The 22,964-nt window shown below is 43.2% G+C and overlaps 1 protein-coding gene across 1 annotated transcript in view; it reads left to right on the top strand.

Moving 5' to 3' along the window:
* The window catches only part of adgrb2 (adhesion G protein-coupled receptor B2), a 273,447-nt gene that overhangs the window by 203,974 nt on the left and 46,509 nt on the right, over positions 1 to 22,964 (top strand). Inside the window, exons 18-22 of the mRNA XM_050035088.1 lie at positions 13,543 to 13,646; positions 14,030 to 14,132; positions 14,630 to 14,780; positions 19,013 to 19,082; positions 22,157 to 22,223. Coding sequence (XP_049891045.1) covers positions 13,543 to 13,646; positions 14,030 to 14,132; positions 14,630 to 14,780; positions 19,013 to 19,082; positions 22,157 to 22,223 — 495 coding nt within the window. The remainder of the gene's footprint in view (positions 1 to 13,542; positions 13,647 to 14,029; positions 14,133 to 14,629; positions 14,781 to 19,012; positions 19,083 to 22,156; positions 22,224 to 22,964) is intronic.

Below are 22,964 nucleotides of genomic sequence, written 5' to 3'. Positions count from 1 at the left end.
TAACAGTATAAGAAGCTGTTTTGATCAGTGTCTCCATGCTGGTCTAATTATGCGTTGATTGACAGTCACTCCTCACGCTATGCAACTTTTTTTTTTTTTTTAGCTCAAATTTGGTAAAGGGCAGGATGTTCAGTCAGGGACTTCCATGTGATGGGAGAGAAAGAGAGGAGGCGTCAAGAGAGAGAAAGAGATTTTATTGTGTCTGTGTGCGATTTTGCCTGCAGCGCGTAAACCTGCGCTTCTATAAATAGTTCACGTGGCTCGCAGTGTGTGTTTGACATGATTAAAGAAGGCTTTTTAGCAGTCCGGGGTAATGCCTGTTCTGATACATTGACCCATTCTCCTGTTTGTGCACTAATGGACATCCAAAAACCTGACAGCTTTTATTTCACCCTCCTCTCTTAGCCACTCTCTTCGTCCAACAAACCCCAATTCATTAATTTCCCACACCCCACATCAGCTCCCCATTTTTTCACGCCTTCCTGTCTATTATTTATACCCACTTACTTGCCTCTTCTTAGCCATATTTTCCACTGCTGTGCCTTCTCATCAGTTCTCCCTTTCTTTCTTCCTCCTTCCTTCATCCTCCTTTTCACCTTGTTAACACTTTCAGTTGTTGTTCTCACTTTACGCTGCAGCTCCTTGACTGCCGGGGTCACAAACTGTTCCCTTTAGCTTTGACTGTTAATTTGTCTCCATGCTTGCTTGCACCTAATGCCCATGGGGATAGTGATTACATTAAATAATAAGGGTGTGTAAGGAGATGGAGTTTGCCTTAATTTGTTGTCACACACTTTAATCTATGGGAGGGCTTTTTGTGTGATTTCCTCTCTCTTAATGGTTCAGTGTAGAAAATGGAGCCAGCAAAGCAGATCCCCAGTAAGCACCGCGGGGTAACTCCAGGTGTCACGGAAATGGAGAGTGATTGTGAGGAATGGAGGATTTTAGGAAGGAAATGTTCGACCAAACAGAAAAGGCAGGCTGGGTCTCAGCTGGCAGGGAGAACTAAGTGAGAGGGGAAGAAGAAGAAAAAGAGAGAGGCAGAGCCGCACTAAGTAATAATGCATTAACAACCAGTGTCGCTGAGATAAAGAGCTGTGGGCTTCTGTGGACATCTATCCCTGTGTAACCTTTTCAGCGTAAAACATTGCCTCCATATAGCACTCAGTGGTGCTGTGCATTTACCCTCTGCTGTTGCATTGCTGTTAAAAATGTCTTTGTCCTTACATACACTCTGCATCAAATATGAAAATGGGGTCTTTGTTTCGTCTCATGCTCCGAATACACTTTGCAAAGTCAGGTGGACTGGACTCTAAACTGCATGAGGATAGTTTTTTTACCTGCTATACAGACTCCGTCTTTGTAGCGTGAGGTTGCTGTCAGCTTCACTGCGTGCTTATTGAGTTTAACCAAGTGGTAATGCAGTTGTTTATGCAGGGTTTGGAAGTGTAGTCTATATTTACTGTAAATGAATTAATTAATTAGATTGTTTAAACAACAGGATGGGTAGATTTGATGGATTTATTTTAATGTGAAATGTCTCTGCCTCTTTGCATTGCTTACAATGAGCTATTCATTATACAGTTTTCTGTAGTTTTCACCTGTTGGAGGGTGCGAAGCCATGTGAAGAGAAAAAACAATAAGACCCAATGTGTAAAAATAGCAAAGGGCCATTTGGCCATGAGTGTTAGCTGTGATTCGAGAGGAGCTGCTGGTTCTGAAAGTAGTTTTCCCCAATTTAAATTCTGCTTTTAACGATGTGGTCAGTCTTCCTCAACAAAGAAACACAGGTGTCAACCAGGTAATATCACAATCCTCTATTTTTATGTTATGGGTTTTAATTATTTCAGTTTCTTTTTCATTTTTCAGGCTTCATGATTGGCTCAAAACACCCCTAAGCCTCACCTGCCATTTCTGTGAAGAAATGGTCAGTCATCAGAACTTGGAGCTCTCCCAAATTTAAAACTCTTCTTCCTTGCAGTTGGCAATCACAGCTGCCAAATTTAGCCAGATTCCAAAAGTGTGTTTATTGAAGCTGCAGGTGGTGTCATCACTGTTAAAGGTGCACATGGTGCAATTTAAAGCTTGGAAATTGTATGTTTTGCACCAAAATGCACTTTAGGAGTCATTGTTAACGTCACCTTAGGTTTTTGTTTGCATTGGCTTGTACAGTTTTATCAAAGAACCAGACATGTTTAACTTGTGTCTCTATTCGGAAGAGATTCATGCCCGTCCAAGCCATGGAAGTGCCCCAACTGTAAGTGACTTAACATTGTCCAGAGAAAATGAATGGGACATTCCCTTTCAGGACCAAGGGTGCCAGAAATATGGTAGCTCCTCCAACTTTACAAGTCTGTCTCTTTGTGATGATTGGGGATGGTCTTTCTCCATATGCTTTTTCTATTCAGCACTCTGTCTTTGATAATACTTGAGTGGTCGGTGTGCAAAAAACATGTACGTCTTTCATGTCCAGGTGCTGGATCCAAAGAATGTTGTAGACGCTTCTGTTTCACCAGGACTCACAACACATTGGGCTCAAAGGAGATTGACTCCTTTTAAAATGTAATAAAGAAGAACACTTTGGCACTGTGGCCATGATTGGCATAGCCTCTGCTTAGATGTATGCTGCTTACAGTCTGGCACCTGGTTACAACCTAGTTATGTGGAAGAACCTCCCCAACATAGCAAAATAAGAAGGAAACACAGGCAGAGGGAAAGGAAGAATACACCGTCACACACTCCTAGTGGGTCGTAAGTGATTATTGAGGATTTGGGATTGAGGTATTGCTTTTGTATGCATCTATACATTGTTTTTTTAGGAAAATCCTGCACAGTGTACCTTTAAAAAAGGAGCAGGCTAGAGTGTTTCAAGTCCGTGTGAAGCAGAAAGTATTCGAACAATGTCAAAAGGTCACACAGCAGGGAGTATTACTGGAAAGCAAAGGTACTGGATGGAGCATTCCAAGCTGCCTTGAACTTTCACTTGGATCAAGTCATTTAATCCATCCAAATTAGGATAAGCATGTTGCACCTTGCCTTGCTTATGTCACCAGCAACACAGCTGAAAGGGTGACACTGCTTGCACCTTTAAATTTAAGACGCCCTGCCTATGCTATAGGTGCTGAATATACTTTTTATCTAGATAATCTGGACCTGCGGTCTAGGGATCTCTATGTCATATTGCATGAGTTATTATTTTATTTCCCCTGGATATTCCCTCCCCTTTCTTTTTTTATTAAGTGTAAAGAGGGTCAGAAAGATGATGGCCTTCAGGTGAATAACTGCAGTTATTCATTATTTTGTTCCTCAAAGCTTGAATTACTTCACAGGGGTCTGGAACCTTTTACAGAACTTGGGAAAACATTAATTCCCATTATATGGAAAACCATGATGGCTGCGACCTATAAGCTGAACGGGTCATTCCAGGCGCTATTTTTGGTTCCTGTGACTCCTCTTCCAATTGAGCATTATTGACTTTGTGCTTTTTCCACAGTGAGCAGGTCTGCTGTGATGAGTGAAAGAGGGCTAGGAGGGAAAACACATTGACTTTTTTGACATTCGTGATATCTGTGAAGTGTGTTAGTCATTAGTGATTCATCACTCAGACCCCCGGTTCCACCATTAGACCCGGTACTCAGGGCTGGGAGGTATGGGTCAGTGTGTTTGTGTCGGTGACTCTCAGTCGGGAGCTGCTGGGGCTCGCGCTGAGTGCACTTTGTTGCTTTAGGGTCCTCCAGAGTTAGCTTTTTATTCCAGCGGAGATTGGATTCTATAAAAGAGGCGGGAGAGACAGATTGAATTTGGCAACCCATAAAAAACCCAGTCACATCCAGACATGCAAACACAGACCACTAGGTATGGATGTTAGCACGTTTACACACCCTTGCACACACACATGTTGGCGTGCACGTACAAAAATGCTCACGTAGAGACTCAAACACACACTCTCGTATGCTGTGTCCAGGCTGTGTGGCTGTTGGAGCAGAGCTGAGTATCAGCAGCCCAGCTCTGACAGCTTATCCTGGGCCACGACGCTAGGGACAAGGGGGGGGTTGAGGATTAACCTCCATGTTTAATAGAAAAGGGAGGGAGGGAGGGGGAGAGAAAGAGATGGAGGGATTTAGAAGCAGTGCTGCCATTACAGGCCGTTTACAGTGGAGCGAGGGATAGCCAGTTAATCCTGTTTACTTTCTATAGCCTCTGAGATTTCCATGTGTGTGTGTGTGTATGTGTGTATTCTGCTGTGTGTGTGTGTGTGTGTGTGTGTGTGTGTGTGTGTGTGTGTGTGCGTCTACAGAGAGACCCTCACTATCAGACACAAGACAGAGGTTGGGAAACAGAGGCAAGAGAGGGAGAAAGAGGAGTTGATTGAGTGAGGTCATGAAGCCATACAATAAACCAAGCCACTTAATTCCCAAAATGACTGCAGTGGGAACACAAACCCTACGGATATGTCTGGACTCATTGCCTCCGCCACGCTCATAGGGATCATGGGATTTGGAGTTGAAGGAGGTATTGGCTTTATAAAAGTCAGTTTAACATTTTGTGCCTCAAGTTAATGAAGTGAGTTATACCTCTTTGGTTCGGTTTTGTCAGCACATAAGGCCGCTGTCCTAGTTGTGATGACACGGGAATTGATCACAGTTTCCAAGCGCCTCTCTCAAACTTGTGTTCATAACAGTGGGATTCATGGCTCGTGCTTGCCTAAGCGGGTAACCAGAAATGCGAGCGAGAAGGTCAGTGGTTCAAACAGCAGCTGAGACCTTGATCCAGTCAGTGTGGATGAATACACAAACAAACACCTACACACTGCCTGGGATGAGAGGGTGGGGGTGCCTTCCGTATTTTCATAACTCATTTATAAGGCAATTACTGCACCAAAGCGAGAACAATACGTGAAGTGATCCCTGCCTCGGCTCGAAGGGATTTCTCACAGCTTCTTTTACCTGCCAGGCAAACTACTCTTGGCCATCATTCTCATGAAATGATTGGGTCTACTTGAGTCTGTTTCCTCCGCCGTCATTAGCGCTCACTGGCACCTAATCAGAGTGAAAATATCTCACAGCTGAGTCTATTATTAAGAATTAATGGCCAAAGTGCCTGATCTGACTGTGGAGGGACGACAGGGATGATTGAGGCGCCACAAGACGGCAGCTCGTATTTTAACTTTTTAACTCAACTGGAGGCAGTGTTCAGAAAGAAAACAAGGCCTGCCCTAGATGGAGCAGTGCTACAAGGTTACATTATGCAAATATATCGCACTTGTCAACCGTAATTAAAAGATGAGGGTTGCGAAAATTTATGAGGAGACCCTACATGGAATTGCATTAGAATCTTTGGATCCCTCGTCGCATTAATTGAAGGTTGGTTAGTGACAGGGGAGATGATGAGCGAGTAAACAGGTGAGATGATTTAGTGGTGTTTCTCTGGCTGAAGATGCATAATGGCTGAGCGTGGGTGTGACAGATTTACTTGGTAATTAGATCTTTTAAAACTCGGTAGAAAGTGTTGTTTTGGCTGCGATAGCATTTTTTCGTCTTTCCGAATTAGACACAGTGGGTCAAGAACAGTTTGGGCATGTATTTTGACTCTGATCTTCTGTTTCTTGTTTTGTGTAATACAAATTCTGTCTAAGGCATAAAGTAGAGGGTAATATGCCCTTTTGGTAACCTTATAATTAATATTTTGATAAGGTTTGTGTGAACTAAAAGAGCCTGTTTTAGTCTATCTCCCATTTGGCCAAGATGGTTTTGACAGTAGCTGAGAAGAGAAAGTGTATCTTGGCACTCCACGCTTTAATTTAGAACTTCGCGTCACAGGAGGCCTTGTTTTTGGTGCTTGGACACTCTACATTTGGCTTCAACAAGCAGTATAAAACTCAGATAGTCAGTAAAATACCTGAGGATAAGGCCAGCACTTGATATGATGACTTTACATTTTAAGTCACTGTGTCAGCTCTCCAGGTTGTCACACACTGACAGCAGACTTATGGTTTGTCTGGAGGCCACTGAAGCCAGAGCCTGTCAAGTTGAACCCCGAGGCTCTGCTGAATTGATTCAGTTGAAGCATATCGCAGGTAGTATTTACCTAGTGCCATGACAGCAAAACAGGCAACTGAATAGCAGGAACACTAGATTAGCAAGATGCAGAGTTTTACATCTCCGCAGTAGGCACAGTGTGCTGCTTGTGTGTATGAGTGTGTTTGTATGTCTGTACCTGTGTGGTGACAAAAGCAGCATATGACAGCTGAATTTTGAAAATGCCATCTAGTCGAGAATTATTTAGCATTCCATTAGCATTTTCACAGCCTACATGGGACTATGAGACACTCTGCAAAAAGTGCCTCACCATGTGAGCGATGATGAATGCACACAAATGTACGTGCTAAATGTAAACAGCTGTCTCACAGAGTATCCGGAGCCTGAGACTGCAGCAACTGATTTTTTTTTTTGCCACTTAGCGGCCGCAGATAGAGCTGTAAACACAGCATTTATTAGGCTACATTTGTTACAGCCTTTTAAGTTGACAGGCAAACGCGTTGGCTAATAGTTGCTTATTTACACAACCAGGCAATATGGAGCAACATTAGCAATCAACTGCAGCTGAGTTTCTGTCCACCTGATGAATGTACGTCCAATATTCACTCACTTTTAGCCGTTTTTTTCCACCCCATCAATTCCTTAGGGAAACACAGATGGGTAGCAAATTAAAGGAAAACCCAACATGAAGTGTCTTAGTATGGAGTCGGGCTGTCACAAGCCTCCAGAACAGCTTCAGTGCTTCTTGCTAAGTCTGTGGAAATCTATTGGAGGGATGAACACCATTGATCACAAGATATTCTCTCATTTATATATACAGCCTTTATTTAATCAGGTAATCTCATTGAGAAGAAGATCTATTTTGCAACAGAGACTTGAGTACAACAGATAGTACAAAAAATAGATTTGAAGATAACAGTATTGTCTTTCATGTTGCTCCAAATTCTCATAGGTGTTTAACAGGGTTGAGATCTGGTGACTGTAAAGTCCTGAGCATTATATTAACACTATGTTTATATCCGTCAAGCGATTCAGTGATGGCCTGGTGGCCCTGGTGAATGGAAGTATCAGCATTTGATATTTTTCTCGACTCTTTTATTCGGGGTTCTCTTTTCATTTGTCCTCTGTCTGTATGGGCTTCTTCAGTGGCTAAATGCTCCACTACCTACTTGCTAACCTTGTCTGTCTAGTGTTTTGTGCAGCACATGAAGCATGCAATGTGTTTATAGACTATTTTTTCTTCAAAAAAACAGCTGCTTGCTCTGTCTATAAACACTGATGAAAGGTGAATTAGGCAAAACAGCTGTAGAACAATGAGCTGCAAGCCTCCGTAGAGCTGACAGGAACTCCAAAGTCAGGGTATATTTGCCTGTATTGTTTTTGACGAGCAAATCCTTTCACATACATACTGACAAATATTGATTATAGCAGCTTTAACTATTGATTTTCTCTCGCAAAACTTATGATGTTCCCATCAGCCTTAGCTTTCCTTTGGTGCCTAGTGCTAATTAGCAAATGTTAGCATGCTAACGCGCTAAATTAGGATGGTGGACATGGTAAACACTATGAATGTCAGTATGCCCTCATTAGCATCTAGCTCAAAGCGCAACTGTGCCCCACAGAGCTGCTAGCATGGCTGTAGACTCAGGCCCAATCCCAATACCCCCCCTTGTCCACTACCCCTTAGCTCTTGGCCCTACCCCTAGCCCTTGCCCACTACCCCTTGGCCCTCGAAATGAAGCACCGATGGGTAGGGATTGAAATCTTTCCCTAGGAATTTTGACACCACTCACTACGTCACCGCATCGGACTAGTTTCATACCTACTACCCCTCGTTATGCCCCCTACCCCTACACGCAAAAAGGAATTGGGACACCCCAACCCCTTGCGGGAACGCGCAAATGTAGGGGTAGGGCTAAGGGGGGGTACTGGGACAGGCCCTTAGTCTTGTTTAAACCATGACCACAGTCCCACTAGCCTTTACAAAGTCGTATTAAGTCGACAAACCGAACTTTCATATTAATATATGTAACAGTCATAAAAGCTGATTTCAAAGGCAATGACAAAAGTCTTGCCTTTTTTGGATGTTTCTAAAGAGTTTTCAAGGACCAATGTACAGAAAGCAGCTAATATGTGACGACTATATGAGACACACTAAAAATACACTACGCCACATGCAACACGTTCTCCAATCCAAACGACCACATATGCTGTTTGTTCCTACCCCCTGATATGACCTACGGGAGTGTTTCCTAATTTAGCGCCCCTAGAGGGGGCAATGACAATGTAATGTTACGTGACGACATTAGGTTAAGTACGTAACTTGATGTTAAGTATGTGCGCAACTTAGAATGTTGCATTTAAATTTGACATGGTAAAAGTCCTGGGTTTTTTGACCCATCCAACCACTCCGGCCACCTTCCAACTTGGACTTTATCGCTCTTTCTACTACAGCTTTCTTCTTTGCTCCCGTCATAACTACTACAGCCATGAGAGGTCGCTGCCTACACTAAACAAAAGTATGGGTAGTAATTAGCTCCTTGAACAAACGACCTATGGTGTCATTTTTGGGGGGAGGACTGTCTCCCAAATGAATAGACTCGTAATAATAATACAGAGATACACACTCAATACAAGTTGCCTTAAACAGGTGTGGTATTCTGTAATCTCAGCACTGGACATTCTTCTTTCAATTAGGAAGGGATTGGAAGAGTTAGTGGAAAATAGTCAGTGAGGTACACATGGACATGGAATGAAAGAGGAGAATTTGAGGGACCCACCGCTGAGAAGTGAGTAAGTGGTAAAGGTAGGGGGATTGTGGGGAGGACAGTGGGAGTCACAGAGAGAGGAGAGAAAGGGAAGGAGGAGGCTGGTAGCAGGAAAGGTAGGAGTGGAGGGAGGAGGAGTGTCAGTGTGAAGAGATAAGTAGGTTAAACTTCCTGAGCTGAAAATAGCTATCTTCTCCATCACATGGTAGCCAAGCTGCCCAGGGGAGCCTGGCCATATACAGCAGAGCCTCAGCACACTCTTTCTAATCTGTACTCTCTCCCTCTCAGTGTGTGCTTTTCTCTCATCTCACACACACACTGCACACACACAAAACACAACCCCATCCACATAATATCACTATACCTATTTAGAGCAGGGCATTTATTTGTGTGACACTGTAGCCCCGGGCCTGATGTGTTGTATTCGTGTGTCTGTTTGTGTGGGTGTTTCCTCTTTTTTTTTTTTCTCATTTCCTCCTTTGTAGCATCCTTTCACATTATGAAATTAGACGCCTAATCTTATCACGCACACTTAACCCAACCGTACCAATTAAGAAAACACTATTAGACAAATTGACAAAATGAAGAGCAGAGGGACAATTTGTGGATGTATATTGAGTAAATTACAAGTAAGAGTGTAAGTTCTATTACTTGTCTGGTGGCGGCTAATTTAAGACAAACTAAAAGAGACAGAGGAAGAAAAGGAAATTCAATCGGGGTGCGTGAGTACGTGTTCTCGTCATTCCCCATGTATCCTCCACCTCCACACAAATGCCTGCATATCCTTTGACCTTCCTCTCGACGTAATATCAAACGCACCGAGTCTCTGTTGTCTCCCACTCTCCTCGTAGGCCTTTCCTTTTTTGCAGAAGCAGATGCCTGTCATATCCCCTTGTTCACTTTTTTTTCTTTTTCTTGTGGGTCTCTTCTTTCTTATGAGGCGGTTTTGATTATGTTTCACCTCCATTCTCCTCCCAGTGTCTTTGTGTGTGCATGCCGTATTGGTATTCCAGCCTATTCCACTTTCCTCTGGAGAAATTGGCTTCCTTTGATGGGCCAGGGAAAACCACTAAAAGAGGCGCTTTGACTCTCGTTTTCTTTTCTCTCTATCTATTTCATCCGCCTCCTACTCTTTGCTTTCTCTTAGTTGTCCTTAACTCTTCCCACTCCATCTCTCTCTGAAGTTCTCTCCTACTCCTTCTTTTCAGTTTGCGTTCTTTATTCCTCTTAAAGTCCTCTCTCTTGCCTTCCTCCTCTGCCTTCGGCTCATCGTGAATAGACACACACGAACATTCACGCAGCTTAAACACAGACTTTCAATTATTTGGCACATCTGCCTGGACATGCCTCTGTGTGCGAGTATGTACTTTATTTGCTATGAAAGACACCTTGTGCAGAATGAGTGTACAGTGATAAATCTTTGGGATGAAAGGGAAGGCTCGCCACCCCAGGAGGTAAATTGAGGTAAATTGTGTGATTGAGAACTTAAAAGCAGGCCAAACATTAAGCCCATTTGGGACACGGCGGGGTGTACACTCTCCACACAGCTTCATTTGTCTGTTCCTCATCCTTTCAAAGGCACACCTCAGGAGAGAGGCAAAGCCGAGGTCCTCTGTACATCATGACCTAAATCTCTTAATTATGCGCTATGGTCTAGTGCTTTTACCCTTGTGCATGCCAAATTATACAATGGGTGTAAATAGGTGCACAGCAGGCTCCCAGTCAGCATTCTCTACCTCGACAGTGTTTTGGTTACCTAAATACGTCCTCATGTCTCAGAGTGGGTACCAGTAAATTGAAATTATAATTATAATTAGAAGGTTTGTAGGTGACGCTCGGAAAAGTTGGATAGGTGACATCAAATTGGTCAAGACACTTTGAACAAATAGGAACTTTCAGATTAGTGTAATTATGTGTTATTATCCAGCTCCATCTAACAGACTTAATTGCATGTAATCAGCAGGAGCAATTAAAAGGGGCTACCAAAGGGATTACAACTAAGGAAGTGCAGGAGTTAATAGATACTGTAAGTGCAAAGCAGGAAGGGTGCCAACAATTACTTTAATCTATGAAGGTAAAGAATCTAACAGGATTTATTCCAATCAGTTATCGCTCTCCCTCACACATCAATCTATTTATCTATCTATAGACTCGTATACCTTTTTAGCACGCTGATCCTGTGTATCACCCTAGATATGACAGTAAACATGGATCCAACCTACATTTGACCAATCAAGCTGTTGGTCATGTAAATATTTTAGCTTGTTGCTGCTTGCATTACACTAGAGTCAGAATTTTTTTGGAAACAGGACGATATACATTCATCAGCATTCAAACAAATTCATCCGAATTAGCGGTAAGGCTAGTTTTTATTTAGCAGTCCCTTTGCCTGATGTTGGTACAGGTACAGTATAAGTACTGCCATGTTAAAGTTGGATATAAGTAGCATCAGTGTTGTCATCGTTATTCCCCAAATAGTCATTTCAATCGGGAGAGACAGGAGAGTGAAGTAAGGATAGTATTTAATACAGAATATGAGTGTACAGATTAACAGATGATTTGTGCTGATTAAGACTAAACAGAAGTCTTTGGCGCTTGCACACCAGAGGGAGATGTCTTGCGATCGAGGGACTTCTGAGTGGCAGCAGAATGAATCCCCCCATGGAGTCCGAACACTGGTGGTGGTGATGCTGGCTGACGACTCTGAGGCTGCTGACTGCTGAGGCAGATGAGGCTGATGAATCCGGAAAGACTGGGTGGTGATGGGGAGGTGGAGGACGCGCATGACGACAGCAAGAAAGAACTATGGCAGAGAAAGAACTATATTTAAAATGAGGAGCAGTAACATGATAGGCTGAAAGAAGGTGTGTCGGTGGTGGTGGTGGTGGTGGTGGTGGTGGCTAATGACTCTGAGGCTGCTGACTGTGAGGCGTATGAGGCTGATGAATCCGTGAAGACTGGGTGGTGATGGGGAGGTGGACGGCACACATGACGGCAGCAAGAAAGAACTACGGCAGAGAAAGAACCACATTTAAAATGAGGAGCAGTAAGATGATAGGCTGACAGAGAAGGTGTGTTGCTGTGCTATTGGTTGATTGTGAATCAGCTGATGACTCAATTGACCCACCCAGACAATGACATCTAGATACAGTAAGTGAGCATACATGCAAGGAGTGAACGTCAGGGTGAGAAAGATAACTTAGAGCCTGAGCATAAAAAGTATTGTCTTCCTGACTGAACTTTTGCTAGAGCGAAAATGTATAGCCGAACACACAAGTAATCCCTATCAATCCTCACTTATGACCCACCAGAGGTGTGTGGTGGTGTATTTTCTGTCAGAGACTCTCCTCTTTGAATGGATTTTCTTCTTATTTTCTGTGTCCAAGGAGTTTATGGGCGCGTATCCCCCTTAGCGCTCAGGTGAGGTCAGACCATAAGCAACGTACGTACAAGAAGCACAATGCTCAAAAAACTCAAATATAGTGAGACGAAACACCAAACTTGGCTGGTTTTTACTTTCACTTTAGCTGCCGAATGTGTTTACAGACAGTAACAGACAATCCTTCAAAGTATACCTTTATCATTACACTTAAAGAACAATATGATGGGGACTGATTGTGGTGCTGAATTCTGTTGATGTGATGCTCTGACGGAAAACAGCCTGGCTTAATTCAGTTTTCTTGGTGTGATTGTGCAGTCCCCTCTACCCCAAGTTCATGCATTTTTGCACCCAAGCAGAATAAGAGAGGTGGAGGAGGGTTAGAGAGGTCTAGGAGGTCATATATAACCCTATAGCAACCTTATAGTTCTATAGAAACATGTATGTTCATAGCAATGCCCAGGGGCATCTCATCCGTGTAAGGCACTGTGTTGCAGGGTTACAAAGCCAGTATTAAGACACTCTTCTAGTCTTGTGTTCCTGTGTTACTTGTTCAGTTATCTCATTGTTTATGCTCTAGTATATATCAAACCTCTCACCTTGAACATTGGGACATAAATGGATTCAATCAAATGTGATTTTGGATGAGTTGCCAAGCTGCACTTAAGTAAGTCAGTGGATCATAATAGGTAGCAGATCGATATAATAGTCGGAGGTGTGTGCTGAGCTTAAGATACTCCACAAGGGTGTAGGTTTTGTTTGAATGTCTGGAGGGGTACGTGTTATGTGAGGAGTCTGGAGGTCCTTCCCCCTAGAAATTTTGAGTGTCAAACAATTCATGTCCTGCATTCTGGTGAATATTTGTGCACCAAGTTGTGCTTTTTCTGCATCAGTTTATGGTGGAAATGTCACGGGACTTGCTGCTTTAATCAAGCATGGTCGCCTCTTCTTTCTGTTTCATAGCAGATTGCAACCGTTGCCACCGCCTATTTTACGGGAAGCAATGTTACATCTACGAGTCGCCCTCTAGCAGTCTGTGGAAATAATAAAAGTTCTCTGCTTCTTTCATGTTCTCATTGGCAGGGACAAACGCATGTGTTCTGAATACTGAAGGGGATTTGTGCCCTGTGTCCCCTCCAAAATCTACGCCTATGTTCTGCCATTTCACTGTGACTTAAAATAACTTGTGCATTTTTTTTTTCTTTGGTGTAATAAAATACGATGTCATTTTGTCAAGAAAAGAAAACATCAAGGTTTATTAAGCAAGGTACATGTGTGGGCTGATGCCTTGCAGTGATTATTAACATCCTCTTTCCCCTCTCTGTCCCCTCTCTTCCCTTCTCTTCACCCTCCTCAGGATATGGGTCCTACCAGCATGCCCTCTGTGCCCCTCATGGTGGGGTGTGGGGTCTCCTGCACTGCTCTGCTCATCCTGCTGCTAATCTACGCTGCCTTCTGGAGGTACACACAAATACGTATTTAATGGTGTCATGCCTGTCTTTATGCTCACTTGTCCCCTGTGTCCCCTGCCCCCTGTGTACACAGTGTGGATATTTCTCACTATTCAGGCTCCTACCAATACATAAAAAGTCTAGTTTGTGTGTGTCCTCTGCTGTGCCAAAACTCCAATGAGGCCTAATAAGGAACAAATGGTTCAACTACAGCAGGGGGGTGGTGATTAGTTTTTGGTAGCACACATGACAGATGGTAAAATCAAGTTAATGACTCTGTCCAATGTCCAAAAAGATGCTGTTCAGTCCGTCAATCTGTCATTAATACTTATCTCACATGCCCGTCTCCTCTCTCAGTCTCTGTCACTTTCTCTCGCCCCTTCTGCGCTGTAGGTACATACGATCGGAGAGATCCATCATCTTGGTGAATTTCTGCCTCTCCATCTTGGCCTCCAACTTATTGATTTTGGTGGGACAATCTCAAACGCTTAGCAAGGTAAGGCGCTGTGCACAGATAAAAAGCGAAAGAAAATTCTATTCCCACACACTGCAACTGGATTTCCACAGTAAACCCTGTCAACACGTTTATGATTCCAGTAATAGTGCTCCTGGCCAGGCTTTTTATAAAACAAAAGTGTTCACACAGTGGAGCTCTCAAAGTGGCAGGCTGACTTGGCACACAGCACTCCGGGTACTCTGACTAAGCAAGACTGCACTGTGTAGTGGTCAGTATCGATCAAACTGAGGCACACAGCAGAGCCAGGTTGAACTCCTATTCTTCTTAACAATATGTGCTTTATCAGACTCCCTTTTTCCCTTTGTCCTCTTTATTTTGCGGAGGTTTCATTTTCCTCTGCTGAATAGTCCTAGGAGATGATTCATTATGACACCTCTCACAAAACGACCTTTTTTATTATTTTTATTTATTTTACTTTTTGTAAAATATCTCCAACAGTTTTTTCCTTGACTTTCTCTCTCTCTCTCTCTCTTCAGGGCCTCTGTACTGTGACGGCCGCCTTCCTGCACTTCTTCTTCTTGGCGTCCTTCTGCTGGGTGCTGACGGAGGCGTGGCAGTCCTATCTGGCTGTCATTGGCAAAATGAGGTCACGACTCATTCGCAAGCGTTTTCTGTGCCTCGGCTGGGGTGAGCACTCGAGTCCTCATTTCATGATGGGAATTGTAATAAATTAAGTCAAACAGTCGTAACCGTTTTTTAAAGGTTACTTTTTATGTTGACAAAATTAAAGGGACAGGTCACCCCCACATCAAAAATAAGTTTTTCCTCTTACTGTAGTGCTGTTTATCAGTCTAGATTGTTTTGGTGTGAGTTGCGGAGTGTTGGAGATATCAGCAGTGGAGATGTCTGCCTTCTCTCCGATATATTGGAACTAGATTAAACTTGTGCCAAAAATGCATTTAAAGAACTCAACAGCAATGTGTCATTCTAGAAATCATGACCCAGTAAAGCAAGATAATCCTCGGACCTTGTTGTGATCAGTTTCATATAGGAACTATTTTCTTTCTACCAAACTACACCTGCCAATCGCTGCCTATCACTGCGCATAAGGAAATAGCAACAATAATAGTCTAACTAATTGTTCAATACCGGTAGCTCACCTGAGCTAGCTTACAATACAGCAAGCCAAGAAGGGTGCCATAAATGCGTACATCTCGTGCAGTCAAGAGCACGAGCCTCTTGTCCATGGGTAGATGCACGCTTCCTGCTTCCTTTTAAGCGGTGATCCAGTTGGCAGGTGTAGCTTGGCATCAATAATAGTCTAACTAATTGTTCAATACTGGTAGCTAATCTGAGCTACCTTACAATACAGCAAGCCAAGAAGGGTGCCATAAATGCGTACATCTCGTGCAGTCAAGAGCACGAGCCTCTTGTCCATGAGTAGATGCACACTTTCTTTGACGCTTTTGTTCCTTTCTTTGGTTGGCGGGTGTAGCGTGGTAGAGAGAAGACTGATTTAAGCGCACACACTCAGTTACTTCATTAAGTTTGTCTGGCCACGACCATCAACATCTACAGCTAAGTACTTGGTATTGTATGCTACTGATGTGAGATGATGTTAGTCATTTTTGCCATTACAGATTGTATGTAAATGGCCTGAATTTCCTTAGTTACTGCATTTTTAAAGAGACTATTCAGCATCATAGTGGCATTCACTGTAACACGTAGGAGCTAATGTGTTCTGCCGTCGCTGTTGCTGGGAATGTGAACCGTCTCTGTGTGCCAGAAGATTTTCAGCCGAGAAAATTAAGACGCTGTTCATGAATTGGATGCTGATTGAACCACTGTTGTGTGACTCGAATTTGTGATGGAGAGCAGCGAGACAGGCTCCTTTTTTTTCTTTTTTTTTTTACCTGAAAATGTAACAGATTATTATGTTGTGGTGTTCAAAGTGTTGGCTGCATTATGCTTAATAACCTTCATTGGCTCTGCTCTCATTTCTATCCCATTTTTCTTTGCTGTATACTATTATTTGCTGCTTCAAGGACTCAATTTCCTGAAAGACATCCATTACAGTTTCTAATGTAATCTTGAAGGGAACATATTATGCCTATTTTCAGATTCACACTTATTTGAGGATTTAATAGTCAAAAAATACTTTATTTTCCTCATGCTGTCTGTGTTAGAACACCTGTATTTACCGTCTGTCTGAGACGCTTTGTTTTGGCGCCTGTCTCTTTAAGCACCCTTCCCAAAAATGCCCAGTCTGCTGTGATTGTTTAGAGTTTTCTCCTGCATCTTGGCGTCCCTGCATCGTCACTGATCCGAAAACAGAGAGCAATCAACAAAATCTGTATTCAAGATTGCATGTTTCCCTGGCGTTAGCATGGAGCTACATGTAGCAGTGTGGGCTACATAATGTAAACACTTGCAGTAGTGTGCCTGGAGCAGATGACCTTATAGAGGAATCGGTCATGAGCTGACATCATCGTGCCTGAAAAGTAGAAAACACTGTCGGAAACAGCATCCGAACAATCTGAAACCTAAAACTTTGGCCACGTCTGATATGAACGTCCGACACTGTAACATTAAATGTATCACAGAAAACAAGGAAAAGCAAGACAGGTCCCCATGAATTTTGAGATGCGCACACACTCACAAAGGTTTGCAGTAGACATTCAGAGCAAAGATAATCTCACTCCTTTGTGCCATTCTGCTGCACATCACCTCTGTGCCATTCACCTTCCCTGTCACTCTGTTGTCCTGTCCTCACAATAGGCACCAGGGATGTTCGAGGATAATCAAAACCAAAGATAACATCTGCATAACACTGGCAAGATGCTTTGAGATAGCCCTAGAAATTACAACCACAGCCTCTAACACCATCACAGCGCACACACACACACACACACACACACACACACACACCGTCTGTTCATTTCACTTGATATTGATCCCACCAGTCTAATCTCCCAAGTTACTGATGCCCTTACCTGATACAGAGGAGGGAGAATGTATAGATTGTTGTACAGTCACAGATAGAGAGATACTAACTCTGTGTATGTGTGTGTGTGTGTGTGTGTGTGTGGGTGTGTGTGTGGGTGTGTGTGAGTATTCCGTTGCAGCCATATAATTATGCACTATACTTACAAACGCAAATGAAATGCATGAAACAGTCGAGCAGAGTGGAGGGGATCAAACAGCTTATCCTCCTCACGTCCATTTTTGCAATTTTCTCCCCAAATTATGTGATTGAAATCAGTTGCCATGGAAACAGGAGATTTGGGATGTGACTGGATCCGTGTTAGATTAGCAGCAGAGAATGCATGCATAACATATAGGTGTGTGTTTACTGTATTATGTATTGGTAAACGCCAGATTGATGTTGTCATTGTCTAATTGAAACTTTGCGCACGCTGGTTAGTGGACCGGCCTGGCTCCCCACCATCTTATTTGTTAATGTTAATGTGACTTTTTCTAATTGCTTTTCATTTGCAGCCATAATCACAGCTTTGTTAATTACATGAATATTTCAGAGCCAAGCTCATTACGGGACCCAGCATATTTCCTTCTTTTTTCTGGCACACGCTCTGTGACGCTCACTCTGTCTTCCTCTCGTTTACACACACGCACACACACATGCGGACACACCCAAAGTGTTTGATTTAGCTAATTAATGCAGGACTCATTGACCACTCTCAGCTGCACCTCACATTTTTAAACTCTCTTTTAGTCTCACATCCTCACACTCATAGTGTTACTCTCTCACAGGAATGCTGCATGTGTAGGTCACCTAAGGCAGCCTTAAAGGGACAGTTCACGTCCAAATCATATTTTTTCTCTTACTTGTGGTACTGTTTATGAGTCTAGATTGCTCTGGTGTGAGTTGCAGACTGTTGGAGATATCAGCTGTAGAAATGTCTGCCTTCTCTTGAGTATAATGGAACTAGATTGCACTCAATATGTGGTGCTCAAAGCGCCAAAAAATAGATTTTAAAAACTCAACAGCAACTTCTCTTTCGAGAAATCATGCTCTGGTTTCTCAAAGTAGTTGTTGAACAATTTTCTTTCCACCGAACTCTATCTCCCAGCTGCATCACAGTGCAGAAGAAAGCGTGAATCTACATATAGACAGGAGACTTGAACGCTTGACAGTGCAAGACGTAAACATTAATGGTGTCCTTCTCAGCTGAGCTGTAACATCAGCTTACTCAGTGGTGCTAGCAGTGGATGCACTCTTTCTTCCACACGGTGGTGGGTGTAGTTCAGTAGAAAGAATATAGTTCCTTTATGAAACTGCTCACAACAAGGTCTATGAATCATCTTGAGTAACCAGATCAGAATTTCAGGAGAAAGACATTGCTGTTGAGCTTTTCAAATGTATTTTTTCAGCGCTTTAAGCACCACAAGAGTGCCATCTAGTTCCATTATACTCAAGAGCAGGCAGACATCTCGATGATCAATATCTCCAACACTTGGCAACTCAAACCCAAACAGTCTAGATTGATAAATAGCACTACAAGTGAGAGGGGAAAATATGTATTTCTGATTTGGGGGGTGAACTGTCACTTTAATGTACATAAGAATGTGTTGAAACGCTACATTAGAGCTTCTGTCCCTGCAACAAACTGGGATCCAAGCCCAGTTTTCATGCCTGTAGCTAGACCTGTGTGTCAGGGAGGACATACGGCGCACTCAGGCTTACCTGCAGAGCACTAAGTCAGTTTCAATCACATATGCACAGGTTACGCACTATTGCATGGCTGCTTAGCATTTGAATGGGGAGAGCCATATGGAGTCGTTCGCACTTGAGAATCTTATTTGGCCGACATGCTTCATCGCCCCCATTAAGGCTTCCTTTTATCCTTTGTCTCACCCTTTTGATCTTTCTCTCTCTCTCTCTCTCTGTCTGTCTGCAGGTCTTCCAGCCCTAGTTGTAGCAGTGTCGGTGGGTTTCACCAGAGCGAGAGGTTACGGCACAGCCAGCTAGTGAGTACCGCTTCCCTACCCCCTGCCCTGTGCCTCACACCAATCATGACCAGTGTTGAAAATCACCACTCAATATCAGCACCGCTCCATCCAGTGCCCTCTGTGACCATTCCAAGCATACCAAAGTTTTCCCTTTGCTGCTTGAAATACTGCATCCTCGCTTTTTATTCCTGAAGGTTTCAAGCTGAGGTCTATTCCATAAATTTGTATTTTTATACATTTTTTTATAACATACCAGAGGTGGTTATTGATTCAGAGGAGGCTCTGCCACAAACAGCTGAATGCATAAACTCTGAATGTATTTCTCACATTATTCATATCAACAAAAAAATCAGTTTTTCCCTCCCTCCATCTATTCATCCAAGTTTCCATAACCGCTTATTCCTATCCTGTGTCACAGGGGGACTGAAGCGTCTCCCAGCATGCACTTGGTGAAATGCAGAACTCATCTGTGCTGTTCATTTAATGGGTGCAAGACAATGTTGTTAAAGCCAGTTTTAAGAGGGGTTATTAAGATTCTATTAAAAACACATTGAAGCCCCTAAAAAGTAGCTTTAAATCCTGAAGTATTTCTCTGCAACTTTAAATATTCATGACTAAACAGTCCGAGTTGAAGTGGGGAGAAGCATCATTAAGAGTTAAAACGGTCATAAACTCAGCTAATTTGCCTCCTCAGAACTGTTTGGGGTAACACCGGCAATATCAGCAATACTTGTTAACACATTTTGATTCAAATGATGCTGTGATTGGTACATCACCTTTTTCCAACTCCGCCACTGTAAATGTTCTGTATGCAACATTCAGAGCTTTAATAAAGCAACAAACCACTCATCTAAATGCTGCCTGATGCACTCCACCCACCTGAACACCGTTGCAGACTAAGTAAACCCTCTTATGGCAATGGCACTTAACCCAGATCCCAAGCTGATCGAACATTTCAGGGACATGCTGGTACCCCACAGGTACCCCCGATCCAAGGTGGGTGCTCCTTGGACCAGACTTGTCTCTGACCTGTCAAGGCATGGACACAGGACCTCTGGGGTTGTCCCTTGGTGTCTGGCACCAGGGCTTTGGCTTCAGATCTTTTGGGTCCTGTGGGTTGTGAGGTGGGGTAACAGCACGTCCCACAGATGTTTCATCACACTGGGATTTGGGGAATTTGGAGGCCAGGTGAATGCCTTTAGGTCTCTGTCATGTTCCTCGGGCCACTGAGCAGTTTTTGTGGTGTGGCAGGGTGCCATTGCCATGAGGGGGTTTACTTGGTCTGCAACAGTGTTTGGGTGGGTGGAGTGTGTCAGGTAGCATTTACAAGAATGCCAGGACCCAAGGTTTCCCATTGGAATATTGCACTGTAACAAGGTGATCAATGCTACTCACTTTACCTGTCAGTGGTTTTAATGTTTTGGCTGATCTGTGTATATCCCACTGGCTAGCTCATCACTGACGCTTTGCACTGCGCTCATACAGTGGTTACCGCTGATTCTGGGATGGCGTTGCTTCAGAAGCATTGCGCCCATCCTCCTGTTCCCACCTGATTAATATTGTTAGCTCTGTTAGCATTGTTGCCGTTGTTTAGTGCTGTTTATGGATTTAGCATTGTTAGCTGCTAGCCACCTCCATGTTGAGAACAGTTAGCAGACTATCCCTCCCACAGACTCGGAATCATAGATATGCCCTGAATGTTGCATACAGCTCCCTAAAGCCACACACTAAAGGACCTGACACACCAAGCCAACGATCGGCTGTCGGTCAATGTCTGGCCATCGGTGCATGTCTGCTGCCCTTGTTTTTGCAGTGTTTCCCACACAATACGCACTTGTCGGCCCTTGTCAGCTGTTTTTTGGCTGATGAAGCATCGAGCTCGGCGGAGCCTGTCTGTCAGAGAGAAATCAATTTGATTGGCAGTTCACCTCAGTTCAGAGGAGAAATGGATGTAAGGAAAGCAAACAAATGGCAAAGTCAAGAGGGCATGAGATTGAAACAAACGTGTCTTTCAACATCAGGATGTGATGTCAATGTGCAAAATGGCTAACTAGCATCTTGAATTCGTCCTGACAAAAACAGACTATTACTATGACAGAGTTATTTCCTCTGTTGAAGGCACAGAGGGTCCCTGCGAGTTGGCCACTGGCTGTAGCCTTTGTTGCGGAGTGACAGGCAACAGCATCGGCCTGCATCACCACTGGGCCTTAAACCAGGCAGACAAGCAGGGACAAAAGCATGAATGCAGAAATATGTCATGTGAAATAACCATAACTGCTCTGATCTAGGCAGAAAATGTTATGTTTATGTAGGACTTCATCGTATCAGCAAGAGGCTGATTGAGAAAATAGATTTCCGGCACCTTTAATTTAAAATAAAACTCCTCTCACTGAGGTGACAGTCAGTGGGCATATGTAAAGCTTGTTACCTACGTTTTGTTGGCATTGGAGAGCATTTAAAAAGCACTATTTACAATTACTGTTGGGCTCACCGTTAAACAAGAAATGACCCACAAAAGCTCCATTATCCAGTCAATGGTCTAATTGATTCAATGAAAACACATCTTAAAAGATGTTTACAACTGTGTTCCCTCTTACTCTACTTAACATCTCATTAATACGAGGACAGTATATTAGCTTTTGAGCCGCGTGTTTTGCATCTTCCTTTTTATTGAGCTGCAATTAAGACAACATTGAGGTTTCAGTGTGCTCTGATGACATCACTGGAGGACACATTTAAACTCATTAAGTCTCAGGAGCTTTCAAGCCAAATGAAATTTCGCAAGAGCATTTACAGTTGGAGGATATGTTTTAGGTAATGTACATAATAAATTTGCTCGACACTGAGGGCAATATTTACAGAAAGAGGCACTTACCCAGCCATAGCAATGACTGCTTTATCCCTCACTTAGGGAAATTCAAGTAAATGTGATCCTTAATTGGTTGTGTACTTGTTGTGGTGAAGTGCTTGGCACTCACAGAAAGTGAAATGTGAGACCTGAGTGTGGTGAAGTGACGGTTTATACGCCAGCAGTTCTGTGATTTTGCTGCGTTTTGTGCTTCAAACACGTCTCTGTTTTTCTTTCTCTCTAGTTGCTGGTTGTCCTTGGAGGGCGGTCTGCTTTATGCCTTCGTTGGGCCCGCTGCTGTCATTGTGTTGGTGAGTCTTTCCAACAATACTCTTTCTTGCTGAGATTCCTTCTCTCTCTGGTCACATTGCATAATTCTACAAACATTCTTCTAAGTTAGCCCCCGAGCGAAGGGCTTTAAAGCAGCTACAGCTGACCTTTGAGGATTTTTCCTTCTCCCTTTCACTCCCCCCAATGCACATGCGAACACATGCACCCTGGGTGTCCACGACAAAATGATGAGATGAGCACTTTGATCTTTGTGTTTAAAAATGCCAGCCCAGAAACACTAAAATATATTCCAGCAGACAAGAGCTTCCCAGCAATGCAACACATCTGGACTGAAATCTGAGCCCAGCAGCCAAATCTCTCACTCTTATGTGTGCTTTCAAAGTATGAGTCACTGTACCCAGTGTATTTAAGGATAAATTCTTATTTTAAAAACTTATTCTCACACATGAATATGTGACTAATGGTGCATACCACAATCATTATAATGTGTCTTTTGTTTGCTTTTGCCAATTGCTATAAAACAGACGTTTTAATGCACAAGAAAATATAGCCCTTTATTGTTCTGCGGCAACATTGACTGCATTGATTGCATCTCAGTGGTGTTTTAATCATCCGTTGTTGTGTGCTGCTGTATGTGGCTGTTTTTAGGATTAGCTAATTTCTCCTAAATGAATCCCTGGGCGGATATTTCCACCAGTAAGCTCAATAAGTCTGGATGGGGTACTGAACTTTAGTTCGGTAATTGCTACCACTGCTGTTGT

This window comes from Epinephelus moara, chromosome 22, assembly GCF_006386435.1.
Source record: "Epinephelus moara isolate mb chromosome 22, YSFRI_EMoa_1.0, whole genome shotgun sequence".
In the NCBI taxonomy this organism is placed as follows: Eukaryota; Metazoa; Chordata; class Actinopteri; order Perciformes; family Serranidae; genus Epinephelus; species Epinephelus moara.
This window is presented reverse-complemented; position numbering and strand designations above follow the sequence as displayed.